The sequence below is a fragment of the Phocoena sinus genome, chromosome 17, assembly GCF_008692025.1.
Source record: "Phocoena sinus isolate mPhoSin1 chromosome 17, mPhoSin1.pri, whole genome shotgun sequence".
Lineage (NCBI taxonomy): Eukaryota > Metazoa > Chordata > Mammalia > Artiodactyla > Phocoenidae > Phocoena > Phocoena sinus.
Window position 1 is genome coordinate 64,841,928 of NC_045779.1, and position 27,867 is coordinate 64,869,794.

The 27,867-nt window shown below is 39.7% G+C and overlaps 1 protein-coding gene across 3 annotated transcripts in view; it reads left to right on the plus strand.

Moving 5' to 3' along the window:
• NSMCE2 (NSE2 (MMS21) homolog, SMC5-SMC6 complex SUMO ligase) overlaps positions 1–27,867 on the plus strand; it is a 223,892-nt gene that overhangs the window by 44,846 nt on the left and 151,179 nt on the right. For all 3 annotated transcript variants that reach the window (XR_004346450.1, XM_032609945.1, XM_032609944.1), the window contains exon 3: positions 2,710–2,816. Coding sequence is in view for 2 of the 3 variants with exons in the window: in XM_032609945.1 (XP_032465836.1) it covers positions 2,710–2,816 (107 nt within the window). In the remaining variant the exon portion in view is untranslated. The remainder of the gene's footprint in view (positions 1–2,709; positions 2,817–27,867) is intronic.

Below are 27,867 nucleotides of genomic sequence, written 5' to 3' on the forward strand. Positions count from 1 at the left end.
TCCTACTGATTTAAGCCCCTGACACATTTTTATTTCTCATACTTGAAAGACTTTTGCTGCTGATACATCCTTTAGTGAGTTTCTGTTTAGGTTGAAGTTGCCACTAATTATTGCACTTTTGATAAAGCAGTTTATGCTGTTAGTCTCTGCTCAGGTTACCAGCTTGACCCACTTTTTCAATGGTCCCAGTGTCAGAATCTATTACACATAAAATATACTGATTCCACTAAGAAAAGGAAAAAAACACACTCACACACACATCATCATTTCCTTTAACTAGATAAGGTTTGTGTGAAACCGGGGGCCTATTTTTCTTTCTTTCTTCTTTTTTTTTTCTTTTTTTCATTATTTTAAATGGGAAAAAATTAAATTACAGGCCAACCCCAAACCCCTAACCAATTTACTTAAATGTAACTATATACAGTAAAATGCCTGTATAAGTCACAACCCATCATTATTAGGATATAAATTGTTTAAAATTCTCTTCCTGATCATCAAGCAATTAATAGGATTTTTAACAAACATTTGTTGTATATATGGCAATAGATACACGTTGGTACCAGCAACAGCTAAGCAACATGTCTCTTTCATTGATGTTTGGAAATTTTCAAACGGTCTAACAATTTTATATGGAATATGACTTGAGACCTTTCTCATATACCGCTTTGTTAAAAATGTATTTAATTTGGGGAATGTAAATACAAATTTTTCTTATATAAACATTGCCCCTTCCCACTCCTCAAAAAAAAAAAAAAAAAGCTTATATTGAGGGATATGAATATTCTGTGAAGTCTGGGTGTTACCAGCCAAGAGATATTCTACCAGAAGATATTTTATGGAGGGTGCTTATAATTGACTACTGTAAAACTAAAGCATAATTTAGAAGTCCAGGAAAATCATTTTTTAAAAGCCAAATGCATGTGGGTTTTATATTATTTCATGACTTAGAGATGAACTGTTGTACTGTTCTTCAGAGTAGACAGGAAATACTGCCATTTGTCTGAGCCAAGTTATTTGAATGAAGAGTCTTTGAGTGTGTGCATCCCCTAATATGATTTAAGGACTCCAGTTTTATTTTCATTTCTTTCAGCTTTTTTAATGTTAACGTTTTTATTATCCTGTGTTCTCTATCTTTTCCCGATCTATTATTAAATTGTGTGTCTAGAGCTTAAAAAAAAAAGTTTAAAAGCACTTTGAAGAATATTATCTTGCTTTTCCGATCTACTAGTCGCTTTCTATAGTCTCCTGTTTTCTGAGGGTCTTTTAATTTTTAAATATAGTAAGTATAGTTGTTTCATGCTCTGACTGATATCTGAAACATTTGGGAATCTGTTTCTGCTGATTTTTACTCTTTTTGGCTTGTTTTCTTGTGTTTTTCCTTGTAAGGTTTTTTGTTTTGTTTTTATTTTTTTCCCCCTGTAATCTACTCATTATCCTTAACAATTATTTGTAGGGTTATTTGAGGCCTCAGATACAGGTGTCTTTTCCAGAGGGGAGTACGTGTGGGTACTTTCATTGTGAGACCACCTCCTACCAACATCAGAGCTCAGGTTCCCAGCACCACTCAGGTGAGGGGAACCCAGGCTGCAAACCCAGGCTGTGGCTTGTTGATACAGTTTTTCAGAAACATGTTTGTTTTCTCTCTCTCTCTCTTCCCTCTGTTCTGCTCAGTGGCCAAGGCCAACCTCCCTGCAGCCTGGAGGAGCAGAGTGGGATTACTTACGGTTCATCTTTATTCTGATGAGTGGGGACCCAGTTTACTGGGGGAGGGTATGCAACTTTGATTTCCTGTGTTCAGCTTCTCTTTTTTTGGTTTTCCCTAATTTTGCCCTGGTTGTTTCTTACTATCTTGTGACCCTTTTGTTTTTAAGGAGATTGCTCTTTTTCCTATTTTATCCAATCATTTTACTTATTTATTCATTTTTATAAATTTATTTATTCATTTATTTCTGGCTGTGTTGGGTCTTGGTTGCTGCATGCGGGCTTTCTCTAGTTGTGGGGAGCGGGGGGCTACTCCTCACTGCCGTGCACTGGCTTCTCATTGTTGTGGCTTCTCTTGTTGCAGAGCACGGGCTCTAGGTGCACGGGCTTCAGTAGTTGTGGCACATAGGCTCAGTAGTTGTGGCTCACAGGCTCTAGAGCGCAGGCTCAGTAGTTGTGGTGCACGGGCTTCGTTTCTCTGCGGCATGTGGGATCTTCCCCGACTAGGTCCCGAACCCGTGTCCCCTGCATTGACAGGCGGATTCTTAACCACTGAGCCACCAGGGAAGCCCTCCAGTCATTTTAGTTGTCTTCAGTAGGAGGATTGGTCCACATAACCCAACCTACCATTACTAGAAGTGGAAATCTTCCTTATTTGATCTTTAACAATACTACAAGGTTCATGTGCAGATATATAAGTGGGCTGCTTCAATGGATGAGGGAACTGAGGCTGAGAAAAGTGTAGTGGTTGATTTAAGATTGTCCAGGTAGGTGGCACAGCCTGGAACTCCTGAGTCTGAGTCTACATTTCCACCTTTGAGACTTTTTCTACTGGGTGTCTTTGAATTTTGAATGAAGCAGGCATATATTGAAGGCATTTAAAAAAATATGCAATACCTTTACAAAATCATTTAGATAGACCATTGACTGATAAATTATGTTGGTACAGCTTTTTCCAAATACGGCATTTTAAATGGAAAATGATCATTGCTTTCCTTTCTTTTTCAGCTGAAGTGAGTAGTGAATACAGTATGGATAAGGCAATGGTTGAATTCGCAATGATGGATCGGGAACTAAACCATTATTTAAAGGCTGTTCAATCTACAATAAACCATGTAAGTTTATACCACTCACCTAGTTATATTTGGTTACAGCTCACTGACTTAGAAACACAAATCAAAATTCTTTTCTAACCTTTAATAATTTCTTATCCTTACTGTAGTAGCTATTAATCTCTTCTTAATCAGGAAGTTCATAGAATAGGAATCTTAAATATTTTCCCAGATAGGCCACCTAGGTTTAATTAGGATATTACATCTGTTTTAGATTTCCTTGCATTTTTTGGTCTCGAATTTTTTAGTCTAAGCCTCCTTCGAATGTGAGCAGTTTTTTATAAAATGCTACAAATTGCGTAGGACTTGTTTTTATTGTTATATTTGCTTAAGCATACAATTGAGACCAGGTTTAGTTACTCATTCTCCAGCTTTAACGAATATGCAGCTATTGCAAAATTCATAGAATCAGATAATAGGGAGAGGTTTTAGAGCAAGGTTACAAATAGAGAAGCATGGCCTTTTGGTTTTTCCAGAAGCCAAACTTGTCTTTGTTGGCTCCAGCATGTCACAGGAACAGCACACAAGGCAGTTAAGGTGGGAACACAGCAACATCCTTTTCAGCAGTACTGTGTTGAGCAAGAAATGAGCAGTATGATTGCAGTAATGCTTCTGAGAAGTGCTTTGTCCTCAGAGCAGTGGAAACTCCCCTTTGAACTGATTTCATATACCTGTGTAATAGGATGTCTTGTACTTCTGGTTTCTTTATTTGCTTTTTCTTACTTCTATCTATGGGAAAATTCCAAAAATAAAATGCTTTATAAGATTGGCTACTATTCAGTGGGAGATAAATTTTTGAATATGGTTTAATACTAAGCTATAGTTAAATGGGTATATATGTTCATGGTTATATGCAGTTTTTCTGTTTTCTTTCTTTAAAATTTTTTTTCTGTTTTTTTAATGGTTAATATTTATTAAGTGTAGCAGTTGTGACTAACTTAAGAATGTCTGCTTATAGCCAAGTAATACACTCACTCAACTTGTACATTTCTGGTGTTTCTAACCATTGTGACTGTCTTGGGACTGTGAATATTCCTTCCATAGGAAAATATGAAAATGATGTCATGTTAGATTCTTCAACTAGATAGCAAAGCACTTAGACCAGAGGTTTTCAACTCCAGCTGACCCCTAGAAACAGCCAGTCCCTACCCTACACTAAAGAGATTCTGATTTCATTGATCTGAAGAAGGATTGGGGCACCAGTATTTTTTAAAAACCCATTCTGTTATGTATCCAAGGTTGAAAACCACTGCCTTAAAAGAACAAGGCTGACTTTATAGAATAAAGTGTGTTCGTTACCAAAGATCAGAGTTAAGCTTATTGTATAGATCAATCCTGCCTTGACCCTTAACATTCTATGGAGGTTATTTGATAGGCTTTTCTATCTTTAACCTTGATGTTTTGCAAATATTACAGCACGATGTACATTATAGATAAGAAAACAGATTTTGGAAGTTGAAGAACTTAATGTGGATTTTTTTTTTTCTATTAAACCCTAGGATTCACAGATATGTAAGGTATTTTTACGTGAAGAATTGGACTTTTCCCCCTTCAAAAAACTGAGTCATAAAAAAAGAAAAAGCAACGCTCACCCTCATGCACATTCAGTAGTTAATAGCATTTCTTTCATCCTGAGGCCTCATCCCATTACACCCACCCTACTAATCAGGAAAGAATATAATTGGAGTTTTATCCAGCTTTTCAGCCCTAACCTTACGCTAGACTATGGAGTAACTTGGATTTAGTGATTCTAATGCTTGTCGGGAAGGTCCCTGGTCTTTAATAAGAGAACACATGTTTATTGCGGTTTTTTTCTCATGCAAAGTTGTGCTCTCTATATAAGCTTGATATGAGACCAAGAATAGCAAATCATAGTTTAATAAGATTTCTAAGACCTAAAACCATATAGGGACATAGTGGGGATGTGACCATTATATTAAGGGGAATATTTTACCCTCTTTATATACTGTGTACTCTTTACATAGTATGGACATTTATGGACATTGCTATCTTATTGCCTGTTTTGATGAGGAATAAAGAATGAACAGCAGATTCAGAGAGTCCAGAATGGTATAGCTGTTCTGTGCTATAGAAATAGCAGTGGTCTAGGGATCAGAAATTCTTCCAACCCTGGTGCTTCCATTTTCTAAGTTATGATCCCGGGTCAAGAAACTTAACCTCTTGGAATCTCGTGTTCTTCATCTATAAGATTCTTGGCCTGCCTATTTCACAAGATTATTATGTGAATCAGATTAGATATTGTGTATCAAACACTTTGACATTCATAAAATTTGATGGAGATAAAGATACTATTTTATTACAAACCCAGATTTCCAAACATACTCCTGAGGAAGGTGGAACTGGATCTTTCTTAACGAGTACTTTGCTCACTTTATTTCAGGGCTTTGAAATAAAACTTTTATTGGCTTTGACCTGTCCTCTGGAATTCAGGAATCATATAGGATTAGCTATAAGCGGGTAAAGTTTACAATATGAGGTCTTTATGATCTCTAAAACAAAGAAATTGTTTTAAGTCAGATTATTAGGAAAGAATACAGAAAATAGGAGCCCCTGTTGAGTCTCATTTCACTTCTGCTCTGTCATAGACTTTTAAGAGCTGCAGTACTTCCATTCCTGTATCATTTGCCAAGATTCTCATCCACCCCGTGGTCTTTCTGTTTATGAATTTTCATATAGTCATAGAAAGTTAAAAAAATTTTTGTCATCATCAAAGAGCATTAAAGTTTATCATTTAAATAAAGATCTCGCTCCTGCTCTCACCTTCACAGAATTCTGAAGGTTATACACCGCTGAAAAGGTTTTAGAAGTTTACTTTGGAACCTTAGATGTGGTTCAATTTACCAACAATCCCTGGGAAGTCCCTTTGGCATCCAACAGAAGCTCTCAGATTGCCTTTCTTTGTCCTTTAAGAAAATAGAGCTGCTAGAGCTGAAGAATAGAGCTGAAGACTTTATTTGGAATCAGTATTTATTTCAGCGCTCTGAAACTTAAAAAAAAAAAAAAAAAAAGGGACTTTGTCCCAGCTGTTTTGTAGAGGGAATATCATGCAGTGAGCACCTAAGGGGGGAAAAAAAATTCCCAGACAGTCTATAAGTTATTTATAAAATCTTTCAGGATAAGTGGGCTATATACCTGTCACAACTCTTTAAAACATGTAGAACCGTAAACAGAATTTCTGTATGAACGCTTTGGAGACTTTCAGTCATGAGACTACACGTGATGAAAGTGTTTTGAAAGGTATAAAATGGCACATAGATATGCTATGATACACTTACTTCTTTTATTGCTGTTACTGCTGAGGAAAAACTTCTCTCAGTTTCATGTTGAGAACAGAGTGATGTTCTGAACATTAGCTTTTGATGACCTAACGTTCCCTTCCTTGATTTCTAAGCTTTTGTTATTTGAGTATCTTGAAGGGGCACCATTGGCTGGCTTTTTGTTCTCAAACATTCACTGAACAAATATTTTCTAAACATACGTGTGCCAGGTACTTCTAGGTGCAAGAAAGAGGAGGTCAATCAGCAAAGCCCATATGATCTCACCTTCAGAATGTCTGAAGCCTAGAGAGGGAGACAAACATTTAACAAAGAACAATACAGATGTTATTTAATGATTGTTGTGCTGTGTACTACAAAGGGAAAATAAAGTTTTCAAGGAGTTAATAACTCAGGGGGCATATCTGCTGGGGGGGGAGTGGGTTGGTGGTTAGGGGACTCCTTCCTGATGAAGTGATATTGAATCTAAGATGAAAGTCAAATGAGCCTCAACATGGGGATCATGATATATAACTTCCCTGTCTATGTGACTTTTGCATGAAATGGAAGCATCTTTTTTTTTTCCTCAGTGTCAGAGTGTCAGAGTGCCTTGATCAATCCAAAGGCTTAATTTGAGAAAATTAAGCCAGAGAAAGCCGATTTTTATACATAGAAAGTTTAAAGTCTATAGAGTAGTTGAGTAACCTACCTAAGGTTGGTCGAGGATTCATTCATCCACAGATGTGACCGGCTACCATGTGCCAGGAACTGTGCTTATTAAAGCAAGTTATGGCAGTAGTTGATTTAAGAATAATTTCATTACCAGTATTCTGCTTCTCAAGCCAGTTCACTTGTCAAATGGGTTATCCCTCTTGAAGTGAGACTCTTTATCATGTATTGAATAAACAGTGGTAATACTGTGTATTTCTGGTTCTGGATTTATGTGGTGGTTTTAAACTAAACGTGGAGTCCATCGTGGGCTTCAGATTCCAGAGGGTGGGCACCAGCTTAATTCAAGGAATCTTCAAATCTATTCTCAGGTATGTGTTTTTTCAAATAAGAGATGATAAAGCGTCCACCAGTATCGTTGGGGTGGTCTTCGCAACTTTTTTATAGTGTTAATTCTCATAGTGAGAAAGGATGGGCCCCCTGAAGCTAAATGACAAATGACCTAACAGGTTCAGATTAGTTGTAGATAATATTAGCAGTCAGTGGTAAAATATATATTTCCTGTGCTTTTTGATGAGCAGCCTAGTCCTAGAGTTTAGCAAAAATAACTAAAGCTTAGGATTCACATTATACTTTGCATTTTCTTTATCATGATACTTAATAGTGCAATATTACTGCAACAAACTTCAAATCTTAAAAGAATTGTCAGATTTTACCTATATATGGTTCTTTTAGTAGGTGCTACCTTAGCATGTTACTTTATGGAAAATCCAGAGTGTTGAATTTTCTTCACCTTCCTCTATTACTCTGTTTTGGGCTACATGCATCTTAGAGATTATCTAAGATTTGGAAGCATTTGAATCAGATTGCTGCCACATATTTGTTGTGTGTGTGTGTGTTTTTTTAAATAAATTTATTTATTTTTATTTTTGGCTGCGTTGGGTCTTTGTTGCTGCATAGGCTTTCTCCAGTTGCGGTGAGCGGGGGCTACTCTTCATTGCGGTACGTGGGCTTCTCATTGTGGTAGCTTCTCTTGTTGCAGAGCACGGGCTCTAGGCGCGTGGGCTTCACTAGTTGTGGCACGCAGGCTTAGTAGTTGTGGCTCACGGGCTCTAGAGCACAGGCCCAGTAGTGGTGGCGCACGGGCTTAGTTGCTCCTCGGCATGTGGGATCTTCCCGGACCAGGGCTCGAACCCGTGTCCCCTGCATTGGCAGGCGGATTCTTAACCACTGTGCCACCAGGGAAGTCCCTGTTGCGGTTTTTTAAATCAGTTTTTTATAACAGTTCCTACCAAAAGCGTAGGGAGGGAGGATATTTTTCTTCTTAACCTAACAGGGGCAGTTAGTTGCTGGATCGGTTTATTGTGTTGTTTCTTATAAATCTGTTCATGGATATGTCCTGTGTACTGTGACTTTTACTTGCTAAGCTAACCTGAACATTTAGTCTGCATTTTAAAAGTAGCATGTTGAGAGTTAGAAGAGTGGAAATATACCTCACGTAAGTTGTTGAAACCAACACAATCTCAGATATAATAAAAGAACAAGGTGGGTCAAAGGTATAGCTTACCTCAGCCTTGACATTATGCAACTAGTTTAGAATGTTTTTAATATCACTTCCCTATGCCTCTTCACCCTTCACCCTTCATCAACTGGTAAGCTTTGCCTTTCGTAAATCTTATTTTAAAGTTACCTTAACATCTTCTGCTTTAACATGAAATCTTATGAGCTATCTTGTAAGTTGGGAGTTACTATTTTAGTTATACCAGATTTGGGGAGCATTTCTCACTTAGAAAGCTAAAAATTTATAGTATCGGAAGAAAGTTCCAGGGCAGAGGATGTGATTTATTGGCTATCACCATCTTCTGACTGCATCTAAGAATGCACCTCACATTGTGAATCATTGACAGAAGAGGAAGCAGGGTAAATTTATTTGGGATTATGACAGTTGAGGACAGAAGATTCCTGAGCATGAGAGAAATGACTGTTGTCAGCAGAATAGCAAGAAGGTGAGAGAGGACAGTGGAATTAGTGAGAATCTCTTGGAGCCAAGTGGGAAAGTACTGTGGAATCCCCCTCTTCTCCACTGCCCGCCCTCCATGGTGGTGTGTGGTCTCTTAACACCTTTCCTGTCAAAGTTAACAGATGCTCCACATATAAGCCTTTTCATCTGTAGGAATATTGCCCAGATGTGGAAATTAACCAGGGGGAAAAAAAGTTGACGTAGGTATTCACTCTTCAGCCTCTTGGCCCTGGAATGTGTGATTACTGGTAATTAATTTCTATTCCGTTCCTTTAGAACTCCCTCTGTAGTTATTCCGAAATTAAGGTTGTGTTTGGTAGCATTTTTTCTAATGCTAACAGAGAGAGTTAGGTCTGGATATAGTATTTCACTAATTGAGTTGTCTCTATAGGAAAGAATCCAGATATAAATCTCTTAGGTTACCAAGTGAAGTAGCTACTAATAGGTGAACATTCTGGTCTTGTGCCATATTAAGACTTCTTATCATGGGTAGTTTATAGAAATCCATCTTCGTGTTTTTTAGGTACTAAGCGTTGGATTTTATTCATAATTATAAAAACGTCTACACTCTACTGGGTCTTAATGTGCCTCTAATGCAGCATTTTCAGAAGTTTGCTCTGTAATACTAATTAATCGCGATGTGAGTAAGTATAATAGGAAAAAAGGATTTTGTGGTCAAATAAGTTTGGAGAGTGCTTGATTAAAAGAATTTCCTTAAAGACTCCAAAGCCCTTAATATGCTTTTATGCACTGTGATTCTCCAAAGGAGGAATATTTAGTAATTTCCTAACCTTACTTGAAAACCTCTTTGGGGGAAGGACTGGTACTCTACAGAACCCAGTTTGGAAAACGCTTCTGTAGTCTCAATCCCTGTACCTTACAGAAGAGGCTAAAAGATGGATTCAGCAATTTGTGGTAGAGTTTTTGTGACATCCAGGGAACTGGGGAGTATATCAAACCCCCTACCTAAAATGGACCTACAAGATGTTTCTATGCAGAAGATCAGGAAAGGGCCAGGACTCTGAAAAGACTATGTGTTATTCCAACAGTGAAAGAGAGGAAAGAAAAGTTTTTAAAAACATTCAATGGTTGCTTGGCTATGTCTCTTTGAAGCCAACAAGACCCCCAGTGTGGGGTATTGGTTCAGGAAAGTGGAGAGAAGGAAAAGTTTTCAAGGAAATGAAGAGAGGAGGGGATAGTTTAGGTAGAAAGGACACAGCAGCAGTGTGGACAGAAAAAAGCATACAGACTTTGAAAGACCTGGTTCAGCACAACTCTCAATGCTTATTGAACACCTTGGCCTCAGTGGTACTGGGCAATTCTGGCAGGTAACTCCTTGAATTTTTTTTTTTTTTTTTTTTTTTTTTGGCTGTGCCACGCGGCATGAGGGATCTTAGTTCCCCGACCAGGGATCGAACCCACGCCCCCTGCAGTGGGAGCTCGGAGTCTTAACCACTGGACTGCCAGGGAAGTCCCACTTGAATTATTTAAATGATGTGAATGTTCTTTAATATAGCAAACTCCTGCTTATTTCTGACGTTGGGCATAGTCCGTATGTAGCATCAAACCCTTATTTTAGATAATCACTTGAGCCTCCTTCCATGTCAGACTTTTCACTGTACTTGATAAGTATTAAAGATCTTGAGATGTTGGCCATTCCCCACTATCTAGCAGTGGTGCTCATGGGCAGTGAAAGAGTGTAGGCTAACTGCAGAAGAGAGATGGGAAAATAGTTCGAACCACGGAATGGATCACCAAATGTTAAGATTCACTGTAAAATGAATGCATTTGCAGAGTGTGGAGTTGAAAGCAGTTGCTTGTTTATTAATCTCATCATTAAGCTGTTCAGTTAGCGCCAATAGTATGCTTAGTCTAATGAAGAGACAAAAGCCTCTTGACGTGTGTATATAAAATAGCTACAAAATAGTACTAACAGTGAAATAGTTTGACACAGACAATAAAAACATGCTTAAGAAATTCAGAGTAAGGGAGAAGAGCCTTTGCTTAAATTCCGGCTTTTCTACCCTCTCACTCTGAGCCTCAATTTCTTCTTAAAGTGGGGGTGATAGAATATAGGTCAGAGAGTTCTGGAAACGATGAAAAGTGATAGCATGAAAGCACCTAAAACAGTTCTGTCAAGACTCGTTTATAAAGTTGCCCGGAGAGTTCTGTAAAGGAGAAGTCATTTCCTTTGATCAAATTTAAATAGTATCTGAAGAGGAAATTTGAGTTAAAATTTAGACAGTAGAGTAGGCTGCAGGAAACCGTTGGGAAAGGGCAGAGATGATTATGTCCTTGAGAGGTTGAAGGAAGGGCTTCTTTCCTTAGAAGGAGTCTTCTGGTAATGGGGGCAGAGAGGATGTTGGGGGGAAGTTGGTGCTCATACTGTTGTAAGCCAAAAGGATTGGGCAGAATATGGGGGAGCAGGCCAGTGAGATGCATGGCATTTGGCCAGTTGGATGTGAAGTCCCCGGATCAATAAGTCTACTTCTGTCTGTAGCAATGACAAAGAGACTGCTCCCTTTAACATATGCTAGTTAGGGTTTCCCTGGTGGTGCAGTGGTTGAGAGTCTGCCTGCCGATGCAGGGGATGCGGGTTCGTGTCCCGGTCCGGGAAGATCCCACATGCCACAGAGCGGCTGGGCCCGTGAGCCATGGCCGCTGAGCCTGCGCGTCCGGAGCCTGTGCTCCACGATGGGAGAGGCCACAACAGTGAGAGGCCCGCGTACTGCAAAAAAAAAAAAAAAAAAAATATGCTAGTTAATGGCAATGGAGGGGGAGCCACACTAGAGATACGGACCAGACAACTAAGTGAAAACTTCGGTAATTCACGAATAACATTTGATGTTTTCCAAAGTAAACAAAAATTACTTAAAGATGTAAGCAAGATAGTTCAATAAATAGCATAATTATATATACCCAAGTGCACAGAGAGAAATATATCTTCACTTACATTTCCATCTTTAAATAATATTTTTTTATTAGTAGCACCCATTTGAACAAATATTGGGAGAGAAAAATGTGTTGGATTTACCCCTCTGATGTATCATATGCAAGTTGTCAGCTCTGTTTCAAATGTGTAATCTGTATGAATCGTTGACAAATGAAAGAAAAGAAAGTGTATAAATGGAGAGACTGTAAATGGATTTAATTTTTCAAGCCCTGTGTGAGTTTGCAGTTGTACTGGTAAGGAAAGCTCTTTCATTCTGAAGTGGAGCCAGTGCCCAGTGAACTGTCATTGAGAGAATGGTGAGGATTTCTTTTCATTCTGTTTCTCCCTTAAAGCATAAAGCTTCTAGCAATAGTGACTTTCATTCTTTTGTGTCATGGCCAGCCTGATATTTTTAACCCCTTGAACTTTCTGAAATTTCATTTCTTTTTGGGCTTTTTTTCCCCCTAATTTATTTTTATTTTTGGCTGCCTTGGGTCTTCATTGCTGCACGCGCAGGCTTTCTCTAGCTGCGGCAAGCGGGGGTTACTCTTCCTTGTGGGGCACAGGCTTCTCATTGCGGTGGCTTCTCTTGTTGCAGAGCACGGGCTCTAGGCACGCAGGCTTCAGTAGTTGTGGCTCGCGGTCTCTAGAGCGCAGGCTCAGTAGTTGTGGTGCAGGGGCTTAGTTGCTCCACGGCACGTGGGGTTTTCCTGGACCAGGGATCAAACCCATGTCCCTTGCATTGGCAGACGGATTCTTAACCACTGCGCCACCAGGGAAGTCCCATCCTCTTTTTTTTTTTTTAAGGGAAATTTGTGTCACATAATACAGGATTCTTTAAAATAGTGAAAATCCTTATGTGCTGTCCTCACCAAATCAATTTAATTATTTCTTCTCTCCTTTATTTCATCTTAAAATAATCATTCAATTATCTTCTAATAGAAAATGATATTTTGGACTTCCCTGGTTGTCCAGTGGTTAAGAATCCACCTGGCAATGCAGGGGACACGGGTTCGATCCCTGGTCTGGGAAGATCCCACATGCTGTGGAGCGACAAAGCCCACGTGCCACAGCTACGGAGCCCACGTGCCGCAACTACTGAGCCCACGTGCTGCAACTACTGAGCCCACATGCTGCACAACGAAGAATAGACCCCGCTTGCCGCAACTAGAGAAAGCCCGCTCACAGCAGCGAAGACCCAGCACAGCCCCCCAAATTAATTAATTAATTAATTTTTAAAAAAAGAAAATGATATTTAGAAAGACCAAGTCATTGTTACTTAAAATTGAAAACAGTAACCAGGAATAGTTTAATACGATTGCATCACGTGACTGATTTCCAGACGTCCTGACTTGCTTGCTTTTTACTTTCTCCTTGGCTGACACGCAGGGGTCTCACATGCTTCAGTGCCTTCCAGTTGTCTCATCTATTTGTGATTCTTGGAATGTTACTGGTAGTGTGGAGCAAACCCTCTCCACCCATCAGGTTACTCTCTGTCACCCTGAGGTTTATTTTAGCCCCTACCATGACACAGAAGCCAGTAAAACCACATGAAATGCTAAATCAGAACTCTAAATGGACTAAATGCTGGGTGTATTCAGAGCATTCCTCTTACAAAATCAGAAATTAAATACGGCTCATGAGGTATAGTTACACAGTGTTTTAAAAAGCCTAAGCAAAAATATCATATGCTCAATTTTTTCTTAGAAGAAATACTTAACATATTACTTAAAGCACCTATAAATAATATAGATGAAATTAGAATATGTCATGCCACATTTCCTATAATAGTAATGGTATTGCTCTGCCAGAATGTGGAATGAAAATGTGTTGGCTTTGTAAGGTAAAGTGTGTATGATCCCATTACAATAGTAAATTGTTTGGTCTTACTGTTCAGTTTAATTATTGTGGTTTTTTCTACACCTGTGTACTGAAAAGCTGTGTTGACCTTAAGCACGTTTGCAAAATGACCTAGTAATATCTGCACCTACCTATGACAGAGCAAGTTCTTGATTAAGAAATGAGATAGCCTATGTGAAAGCACTTGAGAGGTAGAAGTGCTATATAAAGGCAAAGGCTCATTGTTCTGTCCTGTTAACTTTTAACTTCTTTCCCTTGTCTCGAGAGTGTCCACCACATGCTGATTTAAACTGGTGAACTCTTCTAAACCTCCTAAATTCGGAATAAATGGTAATAGGTGACTTGTGTTTTGTTTCCTTGTGTTTATTTTCTCATGCCACAGCTTAAACTGGAAGGAAAAAATGTGTAAGTTTTACACTCACCTTTTGTCCTTAATTTAGTCATCCTTTTGGTAAATGCTTACTTCTGCCCCGCCCCCCCGCCCCCTGGCCCCAAGAGTTTTGCAGAAATCTCATGTAACAGTTCAACAAGTGACTAATGTAGATTGGGCTTGGTTAGTCTCTGAGTCACTTTATTATGAAACACTTAAACTTGAACATCTATCTGTAACAATGAGGAAATAATATAAAACAATTTATACTTTCTGATCTTATGGTTTTAGTGACTAACTCATCAGGCAACAATGAAGAAGGAAATTAATGAAAATTCACAATGTCAGACGAAATTAGACAAAAAGTCTCAGTAAATCATAATCACCTTCACTTCCTTTCCCCCTTTTCTCAACAGTTGATGTTTCATTGATAAGAGCGTTGGGCTGGGAAATAAAGATCTGACTTCTAATCCTTGTTCTGCCAGGCTATGACCTTGGACAAGTCACGGAAACCTGTGCTTCAGCTTCCTCATTTCTAAAATGAGGAATAATGCTATTTGCCCTACATACCTCACTGGGCAATTGTAGATAAAATGAGATTATAAATAGGAATGTGTTGTGATACTGCCCCCTCCAAAAAAAGTGAAAGGTAGTATATAGTTATTATGTCCTGACTGTCCCCATCTGACATCTCATATCTGAATGGCCACAGGCCCAAAGAGTGAAAGAGACTGCCTAAATATGCCAAAGAGGATCAGAAGGGAGTCTCTGTTAGCTCTTGGAACTGGAAAGAAATAAGATACATTCCCAGTGTTTGGATTTCTGAATTGAATCATGAAATACAGTTTCCCATAGAAATAACATTCAGTGGCTAGGTTTCCAGGCTAGCCAATTTTTAAAAAAATGATATAATCATAAATAGTTCATTGTGATCCAATTTCTATAAACTGTAACAAAGCCCGTTTGTGGTATTGGTTTCAGTTTGGTGTTTCAGATGTTCTGGAGGACCTAGCCTATTGGATGATAGTGAATTCACTTCTCCTCTGGCTTCCCCAGTTACTTGATATTTGCCTACAGGCTGTTGATGGTTTACTTAAACCAGATTTGGAAATATCGGTTTCTACTTCAGTCCCCTGGCCCTTTGACTAAAAGAATCTGAAGCCAACTTTCTTTGCCCTGGGTAAGGGATGAGGAGCCTTCTGGGATCCCTGACCTCTTTAATGATCACAGTAACCTTCCAAGTTAGGTAAGGTGGATGATGGACTCTGAGCCTCAGGAAGGTTAAGGGTCATACGCAGGTCACATGCTTAGTCTTAAGAGGTGAGATTGAATCTTGTTTTTTTGATATGTCATTCAAGGCTCTCTTCATGACATCTCCATACCTCAAGACAGATGTAGTGGGACTTCCCTGGCAGTCCGGTGGTTAAGACTTCGCCTTCCAATGCAGGGGGTGCAGGTTCGATCCCTGGCCGGGGAGCTAAGATCCCACATGACTCAGGGCCAAAAAACCAAAACATAAAACAGAAGCAGTATTGCAGCAAATTCAATAAAGACTTTAAAAATGGTCCACATCAAAAAAAAAACCAAAATCTTAAAAAAAAAAAAATATATATATATATATATATATATATGAAAGATGTAGTTTGTTGAATGCACTTTGAATTGTAGTTTTAGTTGGGAGAAAGAGTGTTTTTGTGTAGTCTTGGTTATAAAATATGCTTATGATCTTATACATATCTAACTGTAAATTTCCCAAAGGTAAAATTTTAGTCTGAGTGAAAAAGACTCTTCACACTGATTTGACATGCATAGGGAGGGATTCTGTTAATATTAAAGAACTGCTTGAGGAAAAGAATACTGTTATATGGAACTGTTATATTAAAAGATGGAATGGTCAGTCTTTCCATAATAATAGTAAGCCTAGCTAACATTTCTCTAGTGCTTGCTATGTGCCAGGCATTGTTGAGGAACTTTTTTCTTCTTGCCAGCTTAGACTACAGATTTGCTCATGGATTAGTTTTTAGAAGCAGGGAGGAAGAAGTCTCTCTGTGGAAGAAGGCAGTGAAATGGTCAGTAAGTGGCATGTCATGGAACATGTAAAGGATGTTTCACTGGGGTAGTGGAAATAATACTGCAGCTGGAATCAGAAGACGTAGCTTCATCCTTGCTCCTCCACTGCCTAGCTGTGTGACACTGGGCTAGTGATCTGTCCTCTTAGAACCTTCAGCTTCCTTATTTATAAAAAGAAGATAATGATACCTCATGGGACTACTGCGAGGATTAAGTGTGATACTGTAGGTAAAGTTCTTAACTACGTGTGCCCTCACAGGAAGTGAGGTTTTATATAGTAGGCATTGAGAGAATATTAATTGCTTCTTTTAATCTCCGTGCACAATGTGTTTGTGAATTTAAGTTGGAGAACAGACTATGAAACCTGGTTTATAAATTTTTAAATATCATCCAATTTAAATATGGTCTTTTCCTTTGCTGCCTTCTTTAGTGCTTCAGGGTAACGTGCAGGGAATCAAGGAAAACAGGTTATGGCTAGAAGATCTGGGTTTTACAGGGTGGCCACCAAGTCTGGAAACATAGGTGAATATGCAATAACTGGCTTAATGATATAATATTATAGCCCATTATGAAATCGTATTGTCTATGCCTTCAGACTTGGTGGCCACTTTGTAGTTTTAGCTTTGTTATCTATTCGGTGTTCCATTCAAGGAAATTATTTTCTCTCTCTGGCAGTGAGAATCAAATTATATAAATTATTCTCACAAGTGCTCTATGTACTATGAAGCACCTGTTTATTTTTTTCTTGTGGTACAGTGGCTTTTGATTAGATAAGATGGAGAGAATTCATTTTCATTTACTCAGGAAATGTTTCTCATAGGTGACAAAATGGAAGGTGAAAATCAGTTTGATAGCTTTAGTAGTGGGAAATAATTTCAAATGAAAGGACGCCCTATGAATTATAGAGAAGGCAACATCAGAGAATTTGATAGGTGGCTAGATGGGAATGAATGGAGTAGATAAAGGATAAGGAGCATTAATAAACCGCTGGATTATTAGTAATTCCACAGTCTTTACTGTGTCGGGTGAGATGTGATAACTGAGAGAAGGATCCGGCCTTGTATCCTTGGATTGCCCTCATTCTGTGCTATGGATATGTGGTATGATATAAAGACAAGGGATTTGAAATCAAACTTACTGTTTATCAGAATGTTAGAAGATAACTTATGGATTTTTCAAAAATGTAAAAATAGGTATTTTTACATTTAGATATAGGTAGTTATAAGCAAAATAGATGTAAGCAAATAGATATAAGCAAAAATAGATATTTTGCTTCTTTCTTTTTCAGGCCCTATAGTCACATTAAATGGGTTTTCTGATGGAAACTTGGCAAGAACAGAGGGAAGAAAACAATTAGCATTTCTCTTTGGTTACAACAGAAATGGTGAATTTGTTCCTTTGGTTATTCAGATCCTCTAGTTCATGGAGGGAGTTACTGGAGGACCCAGGAAAGACATGGAACGTGAGAGAGAAGTTCTTCTTGTCCTCACGTCGGCGAGCGTGTAATGGGTTGGGTACTCCTCAATGGCCCAGGTGCCAAAGGCTGGTCTTCTGGTCTCGAATGCTCCACGAAACAGAGCACTGCTGCCCCGTTCTCCTCCCAGGTCTTTTGCTTTCTTCAGGAGAGAGAGCACCAAGTGTGTATATCCCTTCCCCTATCATCTCCCCTCCACACACACTCACACACACACACACACACACACACACACACAGACTGGAGCAAGAGATACTTCTTTCATTGTTCAGATTCTAAAGCAAAATAAGCTTCAGTATCACCAACCACTGCTGAGCTGAATGGAAAAGTTTATCTAAATGAGTATAAGAAAATCAAGATCCCCAGTAGTTAGAACTTTCCTTAGGAGCCTTGATTTTGATGGATGTAACAGAAAATAAGCAGGTAGGGGAGGGACTATATAATACAGGCTTTGTGCATTGAGAGCTGCATTGAGAGAATTGCTAAGTCAGTCCTAAAGCAGAGGTTTTGAAAGGAATTATGCTAGAAGGGTGGGAATAGTTTAGATATGAAAAAAAAATCAGTGAGATTCATTTTTGTAAAGCACATGTTTTTTCCATTAGAGAAGCAAACATTGGGACCGTTTTCCCAGTTCCATGTCCTTGAGGAGTGAGAGCAAGAAAGGGTAGAACCTTAATCCTTGACAGTAAAGTATACACCATCTGGGAAACTTCTCCTTGACTATCATTTTGTCAGTGTCGAAACTAACCTGAAAGTCAGTTTGGTTGTCCAAAGGTCTCCTTAATCATGTACTTAGAATATTTCATTTGATAAACATTACCTGGCTTATCGTGACAAAAACTGTTGGAAGAAATTTTGAAATCACTAATCGATAGATTTAGTTTCTACAGAGCATTTATTCGTTTATTTATTTGGGGACTGCTCCTGAGTTTAAGCCACCCTTCTTAAGAATATAACGTCTGTGTCACAAACTCATGACGATTGTGGTAAATATCGACACTGAACACAGTTCTTTGTGTAAATACTAAGGTATGCTTAAAAGGTCCCTTTGACAGGCTCTCAGGAATTTCTGCATTTATAAACTGCATTCGGTGCAGAGAAAGGAAACATTGGGAGAGGAGAGGAAGAAAAGGAGAAAGACTGTAGTTCTTTTCTCCCCGTTCCTGTTTTTCAAAATGCACAGTGCACTCCGAGGCCATTGGTTCCTTGTGGCTTCAAGCTTTCAACCCCCTGTCTACTTGTTACCTCGCCCTGCCTGTCTGACATCACATAAGACGTGGTGCACTGAGAATAGAGCTTTTTTTTCTTTTAAGTGCCTAGTGTGTTTAACACTGTACTAGGTACCTTGTATGCATCACCATGTATCCTCACAACAGCTGGGTACAGCGGGTACCATAACATTCTTGTCTTGTGTAGATGAGGAAGCTGAGGCTGAATGAGTTGAGGGAATGGCCCTAGGTTACACACCTGGTGAAAAATCCAGAGGACATTGTTCAATCATTCCCTTATTTGACTTTGCTACTATGGAGGACTCCCTCCTGTTCGAATTGTTATGTTCCCTTAACTTTCATGACAACACACGTCTGACTTTTCTTCTTGCTTCCGGCCACTTCTCCAGAGTCTGCCGGTGGACCCTACTTCACCTCTCCAGCCATAAAATCTTGGTATTCCTACCTGTTCTTTGACTCTTTGTCTTCTTTGCGCTCTCTTCTTGAGCTTTTAACTTGAATTACTGTCTTTGTGCTGCCGAGTCCCAAATCCTTCTTTCCATTCCAGAGCATGAGTCTGAGAATCACACACATGAATTCAATCACCTATTTGATCTCTCGCTTCAGCGTGCTCCTTAAATTCAGCAACTCAGAGAGTTTCCCCCTTGATTTTCTTCTGAGATTCTGTAACTGAGGAAATGGCGATATCCTCCCCCACAGTTGCCCACATCAGAAACCTGGTTATTATCCTCCCTTCTCCTAGCTCCTCATGGCTCGCATTCCATCACCAGATCTTACTGATTCTCAAATGAGGTTGCCTGCCTCATCCCCATGTTCACAGTCTCCACTCTCCCATGAATAGTTTGCTGCATGAAGTTTTGCTTTCTTCTAGTATGTTTTCTAGCTAGTAGCCCAAAAACTGTTTCTAAATTGGAAATCTGATTATTTTACCTGCCTTTTTCACAACTCTGCCCTCTTCACTTATTCCTTATTACTTTCAGGATTAAATTCAGACGTCTTTACCTGGTCTGTAACCCTGCTTAACTTGGTAGCCTCATTTTTTACCATTCTTTTATGCTAGTTCTTGGCATGTTCTCTTGCTTCTGGGCTTAGTACACATTATTCTTTCTGCTGGGAGTGCTCTTCTCTCACTTTCAAATAGCTAACTCCTTCCTGCCCTTCATAAACTTAGTCTAGCTCTTTTTCAACAGCCCTCCCTGACATCACCCGGTCTCTGTCCGCCGAATGTGTCTTGTGCTCTCATAACACCATACACTTAGTCGTTTTCCATAGCGTTTGTAACTATAACCCTATCGTCTCTCCAAAGCCATGTCTCAGATATACAGCTGTCTTCTTTTCATTCCCACTTCATTTCATTCCCATAGGCATTTCACTTTTAACCTTCCAAAACCAGCTGTTCCTCCAGACTTCCCCATCTCAGGAAGTGGCAACTGTACCATTTCATCTAGAGAGGCCAAACCCAAAGTTGTCCTAAGTTCCTTAATGTGTCACAGCCCATATCCAGTTCATCAATAAAGCCTATTGTTTCTACCTTCAAAATATAGTTAGAATCTGACCACCTCTTGCTACTTGCTACGTCTTGCTACCCTAATGTGGGCCGTTGTCTCCTTTTGCCTAGATGACTGCAGTAGCCTACTAACTGGTCTGCTTCTAACTGGTCTCCTGCTTCTGCCCTTCCTCCCCTAAAATCTATTCTCATCATAATAGCCAGAGTGATCCTATAAAAAAGAAAACCAAGTCTTCTCACTCCTCTGCTCAGAACCTTCCCATCTCTCTTAGCCTAGAGGCTAAAGGCCCCACGTTGGCCTCCCTGGCCTGGGCCCCTTACTCCATCTTCACTTCTGACCTCATCTCCTACCACTCCACCCTGCCCTTTTTAATTTTCTTCAGGTCTCTGTTCCAGTGTCATCTTTTCAGTGAAGGCTTCCCTAGCCATCCATCATACAGGAGCTCACCTACCCCACCCTGTTTAACTGTTCTCGATAACACTTATTACCATCCAGCTAATTATATCTTTTCTGACTGTTCTTCTCAACTAGAACTAAAAGTCTGTGAGGGCAGAGCCTTGGTCTCTGTTTACCACTGTATTCCCAGCATCTAGCGCAGTGCATGACCCCTAGTGGGCACTCAGTAACTCTGTAGTGAAGTCTAAGAAGAAGTTGTCATGGATTTAGTAGTTTTGCAGACATGCCAATCCAGCGAGTCCCAGATCCCATACTGATGAGCATTTCCAGTGCTTGTAGTTATACCACTCCTTTCCTCAGTTTCCCAATCTGTAACATAGGGATGTTCTTACCACTCAGGTTGTTTGTTTGGGGAAGATTAAATAAAATATCCCTGTGAAGTGCTTAGCTCAGTACCTTGCCCATAATAAACTATAAACTGAGAGCAGTTGTTGCTACTGATGCTCTGCTAATTCTTATTAGAAGACCACATTTAATTGGTTATCCATTAGATTTTAAATTCAGCTGTATCTTAAACTTGCTATTGCGATAATAATGATAGTGTGGTTGCCAGAGGCGAGGGGAGGGGATGAAGGAGGGGGATTGGGTGAAAGTGCTCAAAAGTGCTCAGACTTTCAGGTGTAAGATAAATAAGTTCTGGGGATGTAATGTAAAATAATAATAATGATAGCAATATTAGTTATTAATAATAGGAGCAATTATCATTTGAGTGCTTACTGAGTGCCAGGAAGTATTCTGTAAGTCAACACTTGTCAGTGGAACTTTCTGCGGTAATGGAAATGTTCTATATCTGCACTGTAAAAAGGTAGCCACTAGCTACGTGTGGCTTTTGAGCCCTTGGAATGTGACAGTGTGAGGAACTAAATTTTATTTAATTTTAATTAATTTAGGTTTGAATAGCCACATGTGGCTAGTGGCTACCATATTTGCATTTCAAAGCTCTAAATTCTTTAAATGCATTAATCCATTTAGCATTCATGACAATGCAAAGACTTTGGTAGAGTTATGGATGGGGAGATCAAGTTTCTGAGAGGTTGCCCAAGATTTCACAGCTTGTATGAGGCAGAGCTGGGATTTAAAGGTTAAATCCTTAGGTAATCTGGTTCCAAGGCACCTCCTTCATGTCATTCTCAAGAATTGAAGTCCCACAGGCCAAGGGCCAAGTTGACACGTCTGTGTTCTTGTTGCAGGGAAGCTGAGAAAGTGCATTTCTGGTTCCTGCCCCAGTGAGGTTATCACTCATAAGGTGGGAAATTGCCCAAACAGAGGAAAGGTTCAAAAGATTCTAGACCAGTATGGCTGCTCAGCCTCTGTATACGATTTCCTTCCAGACTTATTAATCTTGCAAACCGTGCAACAAGAAAATGCTTCCTACTAACATATTGCAGCCCTCTCTCATAAAAGTGAAAAATATGCTCTGTCTTCCCCCCAAAGGGGGAAAGATATGACGTCTTAAGTTACTGTTTCCAAGTCTAGGATATTTGGGCCACACTTACTCCTTTATGTCCATACTGTTCCATTATGGTACTCTGTAACTAGTGAGCCACCAGCTTACTTTTTATAAAATGTTAGGAGGAAAGGAAAGGGAGAAATTAGTTAAAAACATAAATATGTACATGTCAGACCAAGGAAGAAATATGACGGGATACTTAGCTTTTCCTATTGGTCCTGAGCCGTAGTTGGCATTTTAACTCCCTTCTCCAATACCCATTTCATGTTCACCGTCAACCAACTCCTGAATGAGGTAGGTTTTTATCTGGCTATAACACCTAGGCTTTGTTTCCTGGGATATCTGTGTTCTTGATGGTTCTACCTGTATGGAGTTGTTACGGACTTTCATTATTTTTTACCACTAGACGTGGCAAAACCAGGAGACAGTCCAGGTTCCAGATGCACACCTCCTTTTCCTCACTCTGTAGCAGCAGTCCTGTTTACCCTTGATAATTCAGATTCAGTGCCCCAACCAGTTCTGTAACCTCACTTTTTGTCTGTCTAGTCAGTGTCATGAGAAGCTCAAAATTGCTAGGTTGCTGTTTAAGTTTCCAAATCAGTGAAGGCATTGTTGAGTCCCTTGGTGAAATCATTCTTCTCTTGAGTACTAAGACTATTAGACCAGCAGAACTCGAGTTGCAGCCATGGGAGAAAAAATGCAAGTTGGTCATTAGGTGTGATGAGGGGGAGAAGATTTACAACTCATTCTACTTTCATCCCTTGGTTCCTAGGTCCATGTGTCCTGACTATCAGAGAAACAATGTCACATATTATTCACTGGTTACAGGCATCCTGTGGGACATTAACCTCATGAGGCGCTGTCTCCCAGGCAGCACTGGAACTGAATCTTCAGTAGATGATTTAGCATTTTAGGAGATCATCTTTCTGGATAATGGGGTACTTGGTGAGACCAATATATCCCATTAGCATCAACCCATTGCTGTACTTTTTATTCTCAAATCTTGAGTGAGATACCATAATGATAAATAAGGCATTGAGTAATTCTGTAGATGACAGAGGCTTGGTGGACAGGAAAGGCAATTCCAAATTCAGAATAAGTGTCTTTTCATGTGAGAGCTAACAAATGACCACTGAAGGTTGAGGATATCTGCCTGAAGTCAAGTATGTTTTCATAAAATTAAGATGAGGTATAAAAGTTCATTCTGAGTTGGTACTTGGAGGCACATGCAAAGCAAAGTTAAGTTGAAAGGGGGTTTCTAACACAATTTCTAACAAACTTCCAAGGGGTGTTGGGATTATCAACTGAGATGATGATGTCAAGCTTAGCAGGTGCCAGTCATAGTAAGCATTCAGGAAATGTACAGCTGACCTTTGAACAGCAGGGGTTGGAAATGCAAGAGTCCACTTACACACAGATCTTTTTCAATAAATACACAGTTGGTTCTCTGTATTCACTGGTTTCGCAACCTGGATCCAATCAACCGTGGATCAAAATTTCCATCTGCAGTTGGTTAAATCTGCGGAAAGGAAACCTGCAAAATGGGAGGACCGACCATACTGTGCCATTTTATCTAAGGGACTTGAGCATCCTTAGATCTTGGTATATGTGGGGTCTCCTGGAACCAGTCCCCTGTGACTGCACTATTGTTTGTAAGGAAATGTGGTAAAATCAGTTAGCTAATTCAGGGCCCCCGCTTAGAGCTTGACTGCCCCTATTCATTCTTTCATTCTCTTCAAACAGTCCTCTGCCCCTCCCCCTCCCTCGCTCCCCCCACTCTAGACAGGTCCCAAATGTGCAAGTCCCCAGGGAAAAAAAGAAAGAAAGGGGGTTTGAATTAGTTGCAGCCATCTGTCACTGACTCAGTATGACCTTGGGCAAGATGCTTAACCTGTGAGCTGCCCGTTCCTCACATCTGTCAAATTGGGATAATGACACTTGGGTATATAAGGCTTTGAACCACTCAGATGAAAGATTTTGTGCAATTGCAAAGTGCTTGTTAATAACAACAGTAAAAAATCCTCATCTCACCCTCCCCTCAGCATGACCTGTGTTTAAATGGAGCAGTGCCTAAAAAGATTGCCTATGAAATGATGTCCTCTATATTTCTGTGGTTACATGCTCTCCTACCATCTAATACGTTTCCTTCACAGCACTTCTCACAGCTGGTGATAGTGTATTTGTTTGACTCTTTGAATAGTACTGTTTTACCCCACTATACCCCAAACCCCATGAGACCAACAGGGACCAGGTTAGGCTGTTTACTATTGAATCTCCAATGCCTAGCACAATGCCTGCATGTGGTAGGCATTTGGTAAATATTTATTAAATGGATGAATAAATGAATAAATAAATAAATAATGCATATTTCTATGAATTCTGCCCAGAGAAGGAAAGAAAGAAAGAAAGAAAGAAAGAAAGCAAACAACAACAGCAACAAAGCCCAGAGAGACAAATCAGAAGTTTGGTTCCTTTGCCCCCAGCCCACACCCCCCCCACCACCAATATGGGAATCCTGTTACTGTACTGTATAAATATGCGACTCCTGTTGTTCATAATCTTATAGTGGGATTGGTGCCATGAGAAATTATTGGAGTAATTTTCAACAGCATAAATGTTTAGTAACAGATGCACATAGATGGCAGGTTGCCTCATTCAACTGCCATCTGTTAGACAACTGTCTATTCCAATAGGACTGGTCCCTTAGAACTAGACCAATGGCACTTTCTCACAGGTTTAAGTTTATTCGTTTTCCATTTTTTTCTGAAAGGCTTGAAAGAGGAAAGATGTTTCCATGTCTGGTTGGCCGCTGCCCAGTAATGGTGTATTACAACACCTTGGCAAACTGAGAAGTGCATTCAGTGTGTCATAATGTTCAACGAGGAAGTGTTCCCTCTTTGGTGTTTTTGTCAGAAGTCAAACTATATAATGGCACTAGGAAACTCACTCAACTACAAATAACTGGGTCCAGCAGAGTTCAGTGCAGATTGTGCAACGGACAGCAGAGACGGGCATGAGATGAAGGGTGTAACCCATGCTGGTCATCATTAGTGTGTGTGATACATGTTTTTTTTTTTTTTTTAAACAGGGCAAAGGCAGTGTAGTAAACTCTGTAGAAAATATGATGTGTCTCCATTGCAATTAGGTTATAGTCAGTGAAAGCATAATGATTCTTAGCCTGGACATGTCTTTCATTGAAAACTTTTCCAAGCTTTTTTGCTATATAAAGGTGGAGACAGTGTTGGCCTATATAAATTTACCCTGTGCATGACCAGTTGGGTTGGTGGTGTGTCGTAAGTGTGGGCCAACCTCCATAAATGTCTCAGTGCTTAGCATAATGCCTGGTACCCAGTTGGGGCTCTAAATGTTTGTTGAATGAATGTTCTAGGACCAGTTGAGGCAATTCTCTCTGGATAGCCTTAGATCAGGCTGACTATGAATTAGAACTTGGAATACTTAACGTACGAAGCATAGTGCTTATCTCTTTTATGTACCTATAATAAACTTCTAAAGGCTGTGTGATTTCCAAAATGTAAATCATCAGGTATATGTTATTTTGGGAGCTAAACATCTAACAGTGGCTGTTCTGGAGAGAGTAAATCCATCTGAGTCTTGGTTCAGTTGCAAGAGTGACTAATTTTATACTAGATTCTCACATGATTTCAAAAGTGTATGAATGACTCAGCCCATTTAATATCCTTAGCTCCTGTGATCTCCCCTCCCAGTGAAATAATAGCTATCAGGCAATAATGACAACTGGAGGAGGAGACCTTGACTTTGCCCTGTGGCAATAAAATAATACACTTTGAGTAATTGCATATGTGTACAGTATTGTTTGAAAGAAATGAAGTGTATTACCATCATATAAATATTAAAAATTTTATTTTAAAGCATGTTGAAAACAATACATAGTTTCAGTATGGGTAAGGACCAAGTTTGCCATTGGTTCCTACCATTATTTCTTTTCCTAAAACATTGAGCCTCTGTTCATAGGGACAGAGCCACCAGAGGTCTGACTTCATTGTTACAGTCAGCTCTGTGGTTTGCCTTCCTTTGCTGACGTCAGAGAAATACTGCAGTCACAGGAGTATTGGGTTCCAGTTAAATGCAGCTAAACATTCACAGTGATTGTGAGCTCAAACTGAGCAGTTAGTTGGAAAGTCTCTGGCACATTTGGCGATCTGTGTGTTCTGTCCTATCACTGCTCCATGTTTTTGAAACAATTCATTCAACAAAAATCTGCATATTTTGGAGTCAGCACTTTGTGCGTGTGCATCTGGGCTCTTGCTAAAGTCCTCAGTGAGCCAATCATAGAGTCCAGCGGACACTTCTCAATCCTTATTTAGCTTGACTTCAGTGCAGCATTGGACAGATCTTGAAATGTCCTAGACTTTTGGGACACTTTCTTTTGGTTGTCTTCTTAACTCTTACACTTTTTCTTTCTAGACTCTTCTAGCTATCCCATACATGTGGTATTCTCCAGAGTTCTCTCCTTACTTCTTTTTTTTTTGTTTCTGTTTATTTCATCTCCTTGGTAATCCCATTCATTTCCATGGTTTCCATTAAAATCCATACCCTGATTTCTCCACGTGGGTGTTCATGTCAGTCCACAGAGCTGCGGGCCTGGATATCCAGCCACCCTGGAGATATATATAATTATAAACACAACAATAACACTTACTCCTCATTGACTGTTCTCTGTGACAGATGATAGCTCATCAGTGCTGTATTGTTTCATCCCATCTATTCCTCTCCACAACACTGTGAGGGAAATACTGTCATTACTTTCTATCTACAAGTGAGGAAATTAAGGTTAGATGCATTTAGTAACTTTTCTAAGGTCATTCAGTTAGCAAAGAGCCTAATTTTTAATCTCAAGTCTAGAGCCCAAGTTATTCATTAATACTTGGGATTAGCATGTCAGAATGGAATCCTTTACTTTCCCCTTTCTTCCCCACACCCATCCTTCTCTGTCCTATTTGAAAGGACCATATTTCATTCCTAAAGTAGAAGTCTGGGAATTGCACTAAACCTCCAAAGATTGCGGATCACAATAGTACTTTGCTTTTTATGTGCAAAATATCCTGTTTGCGCTAAACAGAGGTTTCAAACTCCTGGCTTCAGGCTGATGTATTGTTTGGACTATACATTGTTTTAGAGACCAAAAAAAAAAAAAAAAAAAATAGGTGTCACAGAAATCTAGATTTGTAACTTTTCTTTAGAAACCTGGGCTTGCTCTCTCACGTGGCAGCAGTCACCCGGAGCTGTGCAGCGGCTTCCTCTCACCTGGGGCTGTTGCCGGCTACTTTGACACGGTCCTCACCATTGCCTGTTGTCCTACACTTCTTGGGGGTTTCCTCAGATCCTTGCGTGTCCAGCCTTGTGGGCATTTATGAGCTCTGGTAAAGACTATTGTTGTGCTTTCGCAGCTGGTCTTCTCCCCTCTCTAGTTTTTGCCCTAGTACTTGAAGGATTTTCTCAAATGAAATCTGTTACTTGCTTTCTCTTAGTGTTTCTGATTTGTGTTTCCGCACTGGCTGCTTCTCAGTCCACAAACACGTTGAAAGCTCTGTGCTAAAGTTGGAAGGAAAGAGTAAGAAAATTTAATGTCTACTGTGTACCGAGTTAAACACAAACATGGTGTAATTAAGTCTCCATGGCACTGACACGGGTGTTCCTGATTCCTAATGAAGTGAGAGAAACCCAAGGCCTAGAAGGACTGTCCCCAAATCCACAACTTA